This window comes from Adiantum capillus-veneris, chromosome 24 (assembly GCF_014529385.1).
Source record: "Adiantum capillus-veneris isolate H3 chromosome 24, ASM1452938v2, whole genome shotgun sequence".
In the NCBI taxonomy this organism is placed as follows: domain Eukaryota; kingdom Viridiplantae; phylum Streptophyta; class Polypodiopsida; order Polypodiales; family Pteridaceae; genus Adiantum; species Adiantum capillus-veneris.
Window position 1 is genome coordinate 125025750 of NC_140954.1, and position 13618 is coordinate 125039367.

Consider the following 13618-nt stretch of genomic DNA (forward strand, 5'->3'; position numbering starts at 1 on the left):
ATTTGTCCTAGGAACATGCACATGACTCGTTTCCATAAGGTCATCTGTGCTTCCACATCATCTTCTTGGTTATCAAAAAATTAGATGTATATTTCTTATTTGCTTCAAGGTGTTTGGCAATGAACCATTGTCCACTATGCACCTCAAAAATCCACAAGGATCACAAAAGATTTTCATATGGATAAACATTTGAAAATGTTGTTTTAATCTATCTTTTTCCTTAATACTAAGTTGCTAGCCTAACATGACATAAAAGTGTCCTTTCAGGGTTTCAAAAAAACTTCCAAAACCATAGTAGATCCACGCATTTTGGAATATCATTCATGAACTTATAGTTCAAGGACTACTACTGCAGATGGAAAAAATGAGAAACTTGTAAAAGTTCTCATCCTTGGTCACAACAAGCCCCCAAAGTTGATGGATCAATCCATTTTGCCCAAAAAAACCATTTCTTACAGTTGATTGCATATAAATGAGACTAATGATTTTTGTAGGACATGAGATAAAATTCCTCGTTAACTTCAATGGGTTTGTGATGAAATCGTATGGTTGCTTTTTCCTCACTATTCTTCTTTTTGGCAAAAAAAATGGGTATGAAAAAGTTACATTTTGCCCATTCTGCGGACCTATCATCAAAGCTTCTATAGTCACGCTCAATATTGATACTATATACGTGTCGTTTTAGTTCCGTTTAGGCCTTTGGATTCAAAAGAATCCATGGAGCATGTCAAAACAATAATAGATCTCTTACCACAAGTGGACCCTTGCTGACAATGATGAAGTGCTAAGCTAAGTTGTATTTATACGCCCGTATAACAAAAATTATACGTATCTTTTGATATTATACATTGTATAACCATATTATATGCATTGTCAAGAAGTGTGCAATGCGACTAGGAAAGCGTCGGGCCTCTGACTGTGAGGATTCGTAGCAAATTCAAGGAAGGCGTAGATGATTGGAATCCAAAAACACACTAAAAATGAATGAAACTCCAGCCATGAAAGCTCCACTTTGAAAACGAACCAAGATTAACTTAAAACTCTTGTGTGTGTGAAGGTTAGGTGTAGCCTCCCCAATTGCACAGATGTAGTGCTCATTCGACCTGTTAAAAACCCTAAATTTACGCTTGGATTCTCGGTCGTGACCATTTTATGGAAGCTTCAGTACTTCATTGGAGAAGCCCAAGTAGTTATTTGAGGAGGGGAAACCCTAATTGGAGGCCTCAGAGCCTCAACCATGTAGTGGAAGCAACACGAGACTGCACTAGCACCCTGTAAAGGAATGGTTGTATCTCCTTGCTCGTGTGCCCAAATGAGCTCATTCCTAGCTCTAAAATCTTCCGCACAACTTAGGAAACGATGGGACCATCGTTGACGTGGCATTTTGAGCTATTTGGAGCTTTTTTAGGCTATTTTTTACCTTTTTTACCCAAAAAATGCCCCTTTTTGTCCATAAAAAGTCCAAACGAGTTGGGGGAAATCGCTAGATTTGTGGAAAAATCTCATTGTGCTAAAATTTCATGTTGAACCTCATTTTTCCACTTGATAATCACTTTGGACACATCTTTTATGCCCACACATGAAACTTGCTATTTTTGGTCAAGATTGCCCGCATTGAACTTTCTAGGCAAAATGAGCGTGCCACTTCAATACACTTATAATTTGTACACTCCTAAAGAAAATTAGACATTATTTAAAACTAGGTTGGTAACCTAACAGGACATAAAAGTGTCCTTTCAGGGTTTTGTTAAAAACCTCCAAAACCATAGTAGATCCACTCATTTTGTAAAATCCTTTCATGAGGTTATAGTTCAAGGCCTACTAAACATGGAAAAAATAAGAAACTTGTAAAATTTCTCATCTTTTGGTCACACCAAGCCTCCAAAGTTGATGGACCAGTGAATTTTCCTCAAAACAGTCATTTCTTACGTTTTGTTGCAAAAAAATAAGATTAGGGATTTTTGTAGGACTTGAGATAAATTCCCTAGTTAACTTCAATGGGTTGGTGATTAGAACATATGATTGCTTCTCACTCATTATTTTTTGTTTTGCCAAAATAAATAGGTACAAAAAAGTTGAATTTTTACCATTCTGCAAACCTATCATCAAAGTTTCTATAGCCACGCTCAATACAAATAATATATGCATGTTTTCTTAGTTCCCTATTTTCCTTTATGTTCATAAGGAGCCATGGAGCATGTCAAAAGAATAATACATCTCTTACCAAGGGGAATCTTGGGGACAAAGATGAAGTGTTAAATACAGCCAACATGAAAAAACTGGGTTCAACATTATGAGTTGTAGAATCCCGTAGAAACTATTCAATATCTAGCCAAATTTGATTCTTATGACTAGATATGGTTGCTGCCTACAAAATGCGTGTAGTTGTCACAAGAAACTAACAATATTGAAAAATATATACTTGATATACTAGAATGTTTCATTTTCTTCTGTAATTGAAAAAAACAACCATCGTTGTGTACTATGCAAAATAGGGTATTAGGTTCCCCAAAACTCAAGGAATGTTAGCTTTATGTTACAATATGAGACATAGAAAATCAAAAATGCATTTGGATATCATGAAATCCACCAAAAAAATCATAGAAGAGTTAAAATTGGCTAAAAAACAGGATTTGACAATTTTTGTAATTTGGCCATAACTTATAACTATAATATTTATTTCTCCCTAGAAGCATTAGGACATGTTGAGGACTACTAAAGATAGTTCTCTAGCATTATAGACCTCACAAACATGAATTCTAGAGTGGTATAGTTGCAAAAAGTTGGAAAAAGCCAAAAACAGGACCCGTTTTTTCACACAGTTTAGGTTGTGAAATGTTGTGCAAGGACAATGTTAAAGATGGAATTGATATTCCAAAAAAATGTCGAGTTTTTTTCAGCTCATGAGACAACTTTCTAGATAGATAGCACCTCAAAATCCATTTTGAAACTCTTGACATAATTCAAGGAAAATGGTCACTTAATAGGACATAAAAGTGTCCCATTACCAACCTAGTGTTAATGTGTTAAAACATGAAATAGTGCCACATCCCTAGCCTCGCCTGCCCGGCAAGGTATATACACGCGTGCAACCATGTCATCCGTTTTCGCATATATTACACTATGTACATGATAGCATTTGGTCCCACATAACAAAAGCATTGAGAGTGAGGTAGATATTGTAATTTCACATTATAAACGTGCCACAACATGACAATATATCTTTGAATAAATAATATTTTGATCAAAATATTGTTTGCTTTATTAAAAAGGCACACGAGAGTTCAAACGAACTGTCGTTATAGCAATTTTTTGATAGTGATAGAGAGAGAGAACAGTGAGAGAGAGAGATTCCTTCGATAGCAACAGAGCCCTCGCGGGTCAAGTAATTTCTTTGTATATTTTATTATGTTTTTTTTGTGAAATTTATTTGCTAGCGCTATTGTTGAGGAGCTTTTCTCACACCTCAGTGTTAGTTTGCAGGTTGTTTTTGCTAGCGCTGCTGTTGTGGAGCTTTTCTCACATCTCAGTATTAGTTTGTAGGTTTAGACACCCGTCCGTGGTTGTGGTGATCTTTGTGACACACTGCAAGGGGGGTTAGACTTTAGACACTTTGTCCTTGACTGCTGCTACCTCAGTGTTGCACAGCAGGGAGTAGCTTAGGTTGTACAATTAGATTTTTTATCTCTGGTTTTTGTTGATCACCGAGTTGCACTGCAGGGAGGGATTATCTATCTTACATCTTTTCTTTCTAGTTGTTGACCATTGCTTGACATTACTAGAAGATCAGATTTAATAAAATAGATTCTTTATCTCTGTCTGTTGCTGGCCACCGTGTTGCATCGTAGGGAGGAGTTTAGGATTTTAAAATCCTTCATTTTTTACTACTGTTGACCATCGTGTTGCACCACAAGAAGATTGGTTTTAATAGATTCCTTGTCTCTTTCTAATGTTGACCACCATGTCGCACTTCAAGGAGGGGTTTTGGGTTGTCAAATCCTTTGTTATTTATTGTTGTTGACTATCGCGTCACACCACAAGAAGATTGGATTTAATAAATTTGTCGTCTCTGATTGTTGATGACCATCATGTCGCATTGCAAGGAGTGGTTTAGGGTTTTTGAATCCATCATTCTTGGTTGATGCTAACCATTGCCTTGCACTGCAAGAAGATTGGATTTAGTAGATTCTTCATCTCTGGTTGTTGCTGACCAGCGTATCGCACTATAGAGAGGTGATAGATAGTTTACATCCTTCGATATCAAGTGCTGCTGACCATCGCGTCGCACTACAGGTTGATTGGACCTAATAAATATCTCGTCTCTAGTTATTTTTGACCACCGTGTCGCACTGTAGAGAGGGGCTAGGTATTATTAATTTTTGTCTCTTACAGCTGCTGACTTCCACGTCACACTGTGCAGGGAAATTGGTATTATACGTTTTCTTTATCTCTGGGTGTTGCTGACCACCACGTCACACTGCAGGGAGGAATTATATATGTTTGGGTCTTTTGTTACTGGTTGTTATTATTATCCATGAAATGTTTAGGTCTTTCGTTTACTGGTTATTATTATTGTCCATGAAATATTTTTGGTTAGAACTATTTCCAATCATATATGTCTTATGTATATTTGTTCTAGATTTGCCTTACTTATATTTTCTTCATGTATTTTCAGGCTTCAGTCATGATAGAGACAAAATTAATGCGTCAGCATCACAAAATCATTTGTGATGCTCTAGTTCTGTCTCTCTATGGAACTTCAAATGATCATTTGCGTCGGGAATTTGATCCAATGCAGGCAAAGTTTGATGATTTTATAATTGAACTTATGGAATAGTGTTGGCTGAAACTCTGTAGTGCATTCCTTGTGTCATTTGACCCAGCTATGTGCACTAATGAAGTAATGCATAACACAGTAAAGCAAATATTATGCAAGGTTACTAGAAGCTTTGAGAGTATGATTCATGCAGCTTGTGGCACAACTACATTTAGAATTTTAGAGCAAGGATAAGGCAAAGGCTCTTCAAAACGTCCTAGGTCAGAAGAGGATGTGCCTCCTCCTTCAAGTGTGGAGCCCTTAGATGTACACTTGGATAATACTACATGGCCCTCCTGTCCTACACTTACTTGGGGAAAATTCTATCTTTCACTTGCAAGCACCCCAATTAGGTGAAGGAAATTTTGCAAATGTGAAACAAGTTTCAGTGGTCCATCCTCTCTTCATTGATCCTATCTATGCGGAAAAGATCTACAAGGACCAGTAGATAGGAAGCAAGCTGACATTACAATTGTGTTACAGGAAACAATTGCTACTGATGTTGAGCATTGTGCATGATATTGCCACATGCTCTTGATTGATATAGCATTAATTCTATTGTCTTAGTCCAAAACTCAAGGGGAGGATTGTAAGGTGTGAGTTTTGTCCTAGAGTACTAGAGTATGAGTCAAGGAAAGAAGAGAAGGAATTATCCCACATTCAATGGTGCAATGCTGTAGAGCTACTTAAAAGCCCATTTCATGAATGAACAAATCAATTCTATTTTGCATTACATCTCTCTTGTTCATTTGGTGATCTTGTGATGTCTTAGCAATACAAGATCGTGTTTATGAGTACATGTATGGAATTTCATGATAGGGAGAGCCAACAAAACGAAAAAGTGAAGGAGAAAATTAAAGTCTTGAGGGCAGTGCTTATGAAAAAAACTTGGTGGAGTGGTGTGATGGATGCATATCATGTAATGATGCTTGTTATGTATTCCATACGCAATCTTGACCATGGGGCACCCAAATTAAAAGTATGGATGCAATGGTGGACCAAAGGAGTTTGGAGTGTCCTAACAAATTAGAGTAGTCGATGGTGGAAAAGAATTGGCGTGTTCCATTCTCTTGTCAACAAAGAAATGTCCTCTTGAAGTACTTTCATGATAGATGGATTGGAGCGCATACACCATTACAAAGTGCCGCTTACATGCTAGATCCTGAATACTAGCATATGGACTTGATGTCCATTGTTGAAGTGGTTCATGATTTTTACACAATGGTAAGCACTTTATATGCCAATATTGATGATTATGGAAGATGCATAAAATAAATGTCCTCCTTTCACTTGAAGCAAGGTCTATTTTCAAACTCTCTTCTTCAACAAGTGGCAAAAGAGCAGCCTGCATGGAAATGGTGGATGATGAATGGTGGAGCACACTATGCTTTGTTGTGTAACCTTGCGATGAAAGTTTTAAGCAAGTGTTCTTCGAATTCAAGCTCAAAAAGAACTTGGAGCATGTACAAATATATTCACAGTACTACTAGCAATTGACTTCTCGTAGATAATGTAGATAAACTTGTTTATATGTATTGCAATGAAAAAACTATGGAAAAAATGAAAGCAAAGAATATGAAGAAGATATGTCCAGATGGATGTACAATTGCAATGATGTAGAGATAGCAGGAGTAAGTGTGGGACGTGGACGTCAATGCTGATTGCAAGGCCCATTTTAAAGTCACTTTCTTGTTTTTGAGATTCTCTCATCTTTTCCAACACATTGATAACTTGCTCTATCCATCCCCAAACACTTTCAATTTCCGTTGCACGCCACTAGTAAGAATGGTTGCCTGCTAATCAAGCCCTTGTCAATGCAACCAAGGTAATGTGCCAACATTCCCTTCACATTGGTGATTCAAAAGTTTTGTGTTTGCCCCTCACCACAATTTATCCTTTTGTAGACCACAAAAGAAATGGACTTATTTGCACAACAGAAAGGTAGCTCACTCACGAAATCTAAAGGGAAACGCGGCTCATTGTGGCACTACCTCCCAAGCTTCAATGTTAACATGGTTTGGGTCATCCCCAATGACTACTCAAATGATACACACACTGAAATTTCAAGTGCAAGGAACTTAGTGCCATTCTTGCAAAACATCCCATAGCCCAAAATGCACACAGATGTATACTTGTAAATAGGAAAGCCACACTCTTTAGCTTTGGTGACAAGACTATTGGATATTTACTAGGATATTGTGGCCTAACTCTTGGGCAAGGTATCATAGATGCCAAGAGATTGCATCCCACATTGGTAACCAATCATTAAAAAAAAAACTAAATATTGAGTCATTCAATGAGCTCATGAAGAGACTACCTTAGCCCTTTCTACAAACTCTTCACAACAAGTAATCACTTATTACGTAATGATGCTTTGTTCAATTGCTTGTTGTAAGTTCAATTGCTCTTCACCATTGCTAAATTGTTTTAAGCACGTAATAATTGAGCTACAAGTGTGTACCAATTGAGTTTTTTTTTTGTTAAGTTGCATGGTATATTTGTCTTAAATTAACATCACAAAGTGGTGTGTAAGTATGCACTTTTGCTTGTGTGCTCGGATGGACAAGGGAGTGTAGATGTGCATAGGAGTTCATTGCAAGGTGACATACCAGGATGGGGAAGGAATAAGTTTGTGGCAAATTCAAGTGCGGGCCGGCTAGCGTCACTCACTGCACTGAAACATCGATTGCATCAAGCGGGAGGGCAAGGGACACATGAATTGATGGGGGGTTTTGATGCCTACCATTGAACTAAACCGGGCCACTAAACGGTGTCCCTAGGGGAAGGTGGAGGCACAAGGGAATTCATTGGGTGATATCGGGGGTGCAAGCCAGCAAGAAGTTCGCTCTGAGGGGCCTCCACGATGGCACGACTTTTGGTTGTTTGACCCTATAAAACAGCCAAAACTCACCCCGTGGAGCACAAGCCCCTCAGACCGACCTTCTGGAGGGCCTGCATCCTCGGTATCAGCAGCCCAATTTTGGTTGGTACATATCAAGGCCACCAAAAAGTACCCCTAGGGAATCTTCTAGAACCTTCTTGATGATGGGAATGGGATCGTGCTAGCTAGGGTGGATGAAAGAGAAACACATCGTGCACACAAGTGAGTGTGTGTTGGCTAGATTATCACTCAAGAGAATTAAGTGTTCCAAGATCAATGAACTATATTCAATTATTTTAAAAACATACTTTGTGGAAAGTAGTCAAATATATAGACATACTTAATCAATAGTTTTGATGTTCTCTAGAATATCCACAGATGTTAATCTTTGTAGATGTACACATATCAAATTTTATTAAACCTCAAGCATCACACATGATAAATGCAAGTAATCTTTAAATAATATAAATGTGTGTTTTCAAATTAAGATACATGAAATTGATAGCATACATATAATGCACATTGCACACCCAATGAAGGATGTCTTTTGTACCCAATTAAGGATACTTTACACCAATCAAACTAAGGATCTTTGTCTACTCAATACTCTACTATAAGACAATAGACCCATGCTTAATGTGGACATATCAAATATCAAGAACCAATACTAGCCCCTAAGTAGGACTCTTGGCTCCATCAAATCATTTATAAAGCAACATAAGGGAGCAAGAAACATGTAAATTACATGTGTTGCTCAAATATGAACAAGCTTTAGTAGCAAAAGGAGGTTATGAAAGATGATAGATTTCTTAACTAAGTAGAACAAGAGATCTTTTGGAATTTCCACTATGCACTATTCTGCTCCCACATCTATATGGTTGAGGTAGTAACCTACCAACAAGAGCCTACCTCGCGGGGGTCTTTATAATAAAAAATTGTATATTACTTGGGTTCAACACTAGGGATTATTTTAATCTATATTTTTTCACATTGTCACATACAGAAGGGTGTTGAAAAATTTATCTTGAAATTTTTTTATAAATTGAATAGATAAAGGGCGTTAAGGGGTTTTATAAAAAGTCCGTTAATTACACACATGATATATAGGTTATACACATAGTGAGCCCCTTCCCCCGGAGAAGCCTACACAATAAGGTAGTGACTAAGTATCACTGTATGCATGGTCACTAAGAGACAAGTAGCACATTTTATACCAATAAAGCATAATAATGCTCAACTACTAAAACTTAGCATATAAAGAGGGTGAACCATTCTTCGCTTTCTTGCATCTTCTATCCTAGCAATTAACGCTATATACATACACACAAAGAAAAAGTAGCATTAGTTGTACCAAACTATTGAAACAAAGTTAACACCAAATTTTAGAAAATAATCCTATGAAGAAAATGAATCATTCTTGTGAATGCTGCAACCTCTGCATGTATGCTCGACATCCTCCTTCTTTGCTCTCCATGTATGGCTTGGTATGATTTCATTTAGTTACATTCCTTATGGATATGAACCTCTTTCATCAATGTTGATGACTTGGAAGAACATGAAGATCTTGAATATGGTGAAGAAGACAAAACAAAGACAATTTCGGGGAAGAGATAAATTTTTTAATTTGCAAAAGAGAATGAGAAGGAACAAGACTAAGAGGGTCGAAGTCTTTTCTTAAAAGTGAAATTTCAAGAAAAGAATAGGAACAATAGCATCTACCAATGCTAAAGTATCACATGCTTTTGATAATGATAGTTAAAATACCAAATTGAACTGCGAGAGATTCATCTCAATATTTTTTAATCCACAAATTCTTGGAACCTATCTTGTCTGACACAAAGGATGATAGGATGATAAAGTGCTAGTCATCTAGATAAACTACATATTAGGAAGCAGTGCCAGAGATTCACCCCAATATTTTTTTCATTTTTTCAAAAATGAAAACCAATATTTTTTCTCTATATTCTGTTTTACTGGCAAAACGGTGACCTCAAACTTGCCATAATGTGAGATAATTGTGAAAAACCCTAACAATATTATGCCTACTGAATTATAAAAACGTGAGTTTTTAAATCTAATCCTGAACCACAACAATTTTTTTTAAGATTCTATAGATAATTATTTACATAAGCATTCCATCAAAGTTTAAGGACAAGAAATTCTCGTCACTTTGTAGTTGAAATAATCTCTAGTGTCCACAGTAGGGACGTGTTCCTATTTTTGGCAAAATGTACCATATTTCTTTTGAGAGATTCCTGAGGGTGATTAATCTTATTCCAATATTCTAAAGGACACCTTTTGTCGTGTAGAGTTCATTGTAGTGTCTTATTGTAGCTTAGTCACAAATATAATTAGTCTAATTTGACACAAGAAGCAAAAGTCCCCGGGATTCACTAGTAGTATTCGTGAGACATCACCTGCATACAACAGAACTACCTTGTTTTAACCCACATATCCTTTGTAAAATTTACCTTTTCGGCCCAGTAAAACCCACCCCAGACCAGGCAAAGGCCAATATGATTACGTTCATTTTATGAAATTGACGAAGTTATCTATTAATTAGGACACCACATGGAACAAGGAGAAATGTATTATCGAGAAGTAAAATATATACATCAAATAAGTCGTGGAAATGTGCACGGGACCATGACATGTCTTGATCTATGATCTAATTTGGCATCCAAAAGACATTGTCATACTCTATGGAGAGTAGCCAGCAGTAGCTGAGCATTTTTGTAACAATTATCTAAGTAGATAGCTTAGAAGAACCCATTTCTCAGGTAACACGTATAACTTTATTTAATTTAAGTAGCAGGTTATAATTGTGTGGTGGCGCCATCGACAAGCTCAGAAAATGAGAAACGAGGAGTTGCTCCATCCAAGCTTATTGAATCCTGCAGTCGTCGCAAAATTACAGTTAGTGTGTGTGTGTGTGAGAGAGAGAGAGAGAAGAGAGAGATATTACTGAGAGCAGTCTACGTCGGCTCTAAGGGGGTAGCGTACAGAGACGCCGCATTGAGAGGTATAGAGGCGATGTAGTCCGGTTGAGATTGTACTTGGTGGCAAGGTCCTTGAGGCAGTAGCAGATGTCCTGGCGCGCCTGCTGCCCGCTCTCAGCTCGGCTGTTCAACTGCTTTAAAACGCCCTCGCAGCAGGCATCCCCCTCTGGGGTTTGGAAGTGGAACTGGAACTCCACTTGCCGCCGCGACGTACGGGCACAGGACGAGATGTCCTGACTCACCGTGTGCATGACACTCGCCCCTGCGCCATCGCAGCAGGTGGCAGCTCTATCATCCACACCATCATCACCACCACCACCACCACTACTGGTGCAGAAGCCTCTTTCACCATGCGCATGCTGCATGACCGCGCCATCTCTCTCTCTCTCTCTCTCTCTCTCATCTCCCCTCTCTCTCTCTGTCTGAGACACTACACACACACGAGCACACAGCCAACATCAGCGCTTGCATGTATATATAGGAGGAGGTAAACGCGCCCTCGAATCACGCGCTTGCATAGTTTCAAACCATCCCCGTATGTTTGGTACGAACTATTCGTGCGATAACCGAATGTTATACCTCCGGAGTTTTTCCAGGCAACAAGTTTGCCATGAACCTCTTTCATCAATGTTGATGACTTGGAAGAACATGAAGATCTTGAATATGGTGAAGAAGACAAAACAAAGACAATTTCGGGGAAGAGATAAATTTTTAATTTGCAAAAGAGAATGAGAAGGAACAAGACTAAGAGGGTTCGAAGTCTATTCTTAAAAGTGAAATTTCAAGAAAAGAATAGGAACAATAGCATCTACCAATGCTAAAGTATCACATGCTTTTGATAATGATAGTTAAAATACCAAATTGAACTGCAGAGATTCATCTCAATATTTTTTAATCCACAAATTCATGGAACCTAACTTGTCTGACACAAAGGATGATAATGATAAAGTGCTAGTCATCTAGATAAACTACATATTAGGAAGCAGTGCAAGATTACACACCCAATATTTTTTTCATTTTTTCAAAAAATGAAAACAATATTTTTTCTCTATATTCTTTTACTGGCAAAACGGTGACCTCAAACTTGCCATAAGTGAGATTCTTGTGAAAAAAGACTAACAATATTTATGCTTACTAAATTATAAAAACGTGAGTTTTTAAATCTAATCCTGAACCACAACAATTTTTTTTTAGATTCTATAGATAATTATTTACATAAGCATTCCATCAAAGTTTAAGGACAGGAAACTCTCGTCACTTTGTAGTTGAAATAATCTCTAGTGTCCACAGTAGGGACGTGTTCCTATTTTTGGCAAAATGTACCATATTTCTTTTGAGAGATTCCTGAGGGTGATTAATCTTATTCCAATATTCTAAAGGACACCTTTTGTCGTGTAGAGTTCATTGTAGTGTCTTATTGTAGCTTAGTCACAAATATAATTAGTCTAATTTTGACACAAGAAGCAAAAGTCCCCGGGGATTCACTAGTAGTATTCGTGAGACATCACCTGCATACAACAGAACTACCTTGTTTTACCCACATATCCTTTGTAAAATTTACCTTTTCGGCCCAGTAAAACCCACCCAGACCAGGCAAAGGCCAATATGATTACGTTCATTTTATGAAATTGACGAAGTTATCTATTAATTAGGACACCACATGGAACAAGGAGAAATGTATTATCGAGAAGTAAAATATATACATCAAATAAGTCGTGGAAATGTGCACGGGACCATGACATGTCTTGATCTATGATCTAATTTGGCATCCAAAAGACATTGTCATACTCTATGGAGAGTAGCCAGCAGTAGCTGAGCATTTTTGTAACAATTATCTAAGTAGATAGCTTAGAAGAACCCATTTCTCAGGTAACACGTATAACTTTATTTAATTTAAGTAGCAGGTTTATAATTGTGTGGTGGCGCCATCGACAAGCTCAGAAAATGAGAAACGAGGAGTGCTCCATCCAAGCTTATTGAATCCTGCAGTCGTCGCAAAATTATAGTTAGTGTGTGTGTGTGTGTGTGTGAGAGAGAGAGAGAGAGAGAGAGAGAGAGAGAGAGAGAGAGAGAGATTACTGAGAGCAGTCTATGTCGGCTCTAAGGGGGTAGCGTACAGAGACGCCGCATTGAGAGGGTATAGAGGCGATGTAGTCCGTGTTGAGATTGTACTTGGTGGCAAGGTCCTTGAGGCAGTAGCAGATGTCCTGGCGCGCCTGCTGCCCGCTCTCAGCTCGGCTGTTCAACTGCTTTACGCCCTCGCAGCAGGCATCCCCCTCTTGGGGTTTGGAAGTGGAACTGGAACTGCCACTTGCCGCCGCGACGTACGGGGCACAGGACGTGATGTCCTGACTCACCGTGTCGCATGACACTCGCCCCTGCGCCATCGCAGCAGGTGGCAGCTCTATCATCCACACCATCATCACCACCACCACCACCACTACTGGTGCAGAAGCCTCTTTCACCATGCGCATGCTGCATGACCGCGCCATCTCTCTCTCTCTCTCTCTCTCTCTCTCTCTGTGAGACACTACACACACACGAGCACACAGCCAACTTCAGCGCTTGCATGTATATATAGGAGGAGGTAAACGCGCCCTCGAATCACGCGCTTGCATAGTTCAAACCATCCCCGTATGTTTGGTACGAACTATTCTGTGCGATACCCGAATGTTTACTCCGGAGTTTTCCAGGCAGACAAGTTTGCCATGGAATAACATTCGTACTTGCTGTCCCGAAGTTCGAAGAATCTTCAAACTAATGTCCTGTTTCGGTTTTTTGAGCTTAGAAGCAGCATAATCTCCCCCCCCCCCGCGCGGCCCCAATTTTCTATGCTTGCATTACAATTTTTTTTATTTTCATGCTCTTTTTGACAACAATTGATAGTTCTGTAAAATCATGAGGTTCATGAACTTAAAAAAA

At 38.5% G+C, this 13618-nt stretch overlaps 1 protein-coding gene and 1 pseudogene across 1 annotated transcript; both read right to left on the bottom strand.

The window, feature by feature from the left end:
* Positions 1 to 10658: 10658 nt before the first annotated feature.
* Positions 10659 to 11096, bottom strand: LOC147427091 (non-specific lipid-transfer protein 3-like; annotated as a pseudogene).
* Positions 11097 to 12357: 1261 nt separating this feature from the next.
* On the bottom strand, positions 12358 to 13248 carry LOC147427092 (non-specific lipid-transfer protein 3-like). The gene is made up of 2 exons (XM_086498305.1): positions 12776 to 13248; positions 12358 to 12679 (listed from the first exon to the last, which is right to left on the bottom strand). Exons 1-2 carry the CDS (start codon positions 13186 to 13188, stop codon positions 12670 to 12672), a joined length of 423 nt encoding a protein of 140 aa, XP_086354431.1. The 5' UTR covers positions 13189 to 13248; the 3' UTR covers positions 12358 to 12669.
* Between the last annotated feature and the right edge of the window lie 370 nt (positions 13249 to 13618).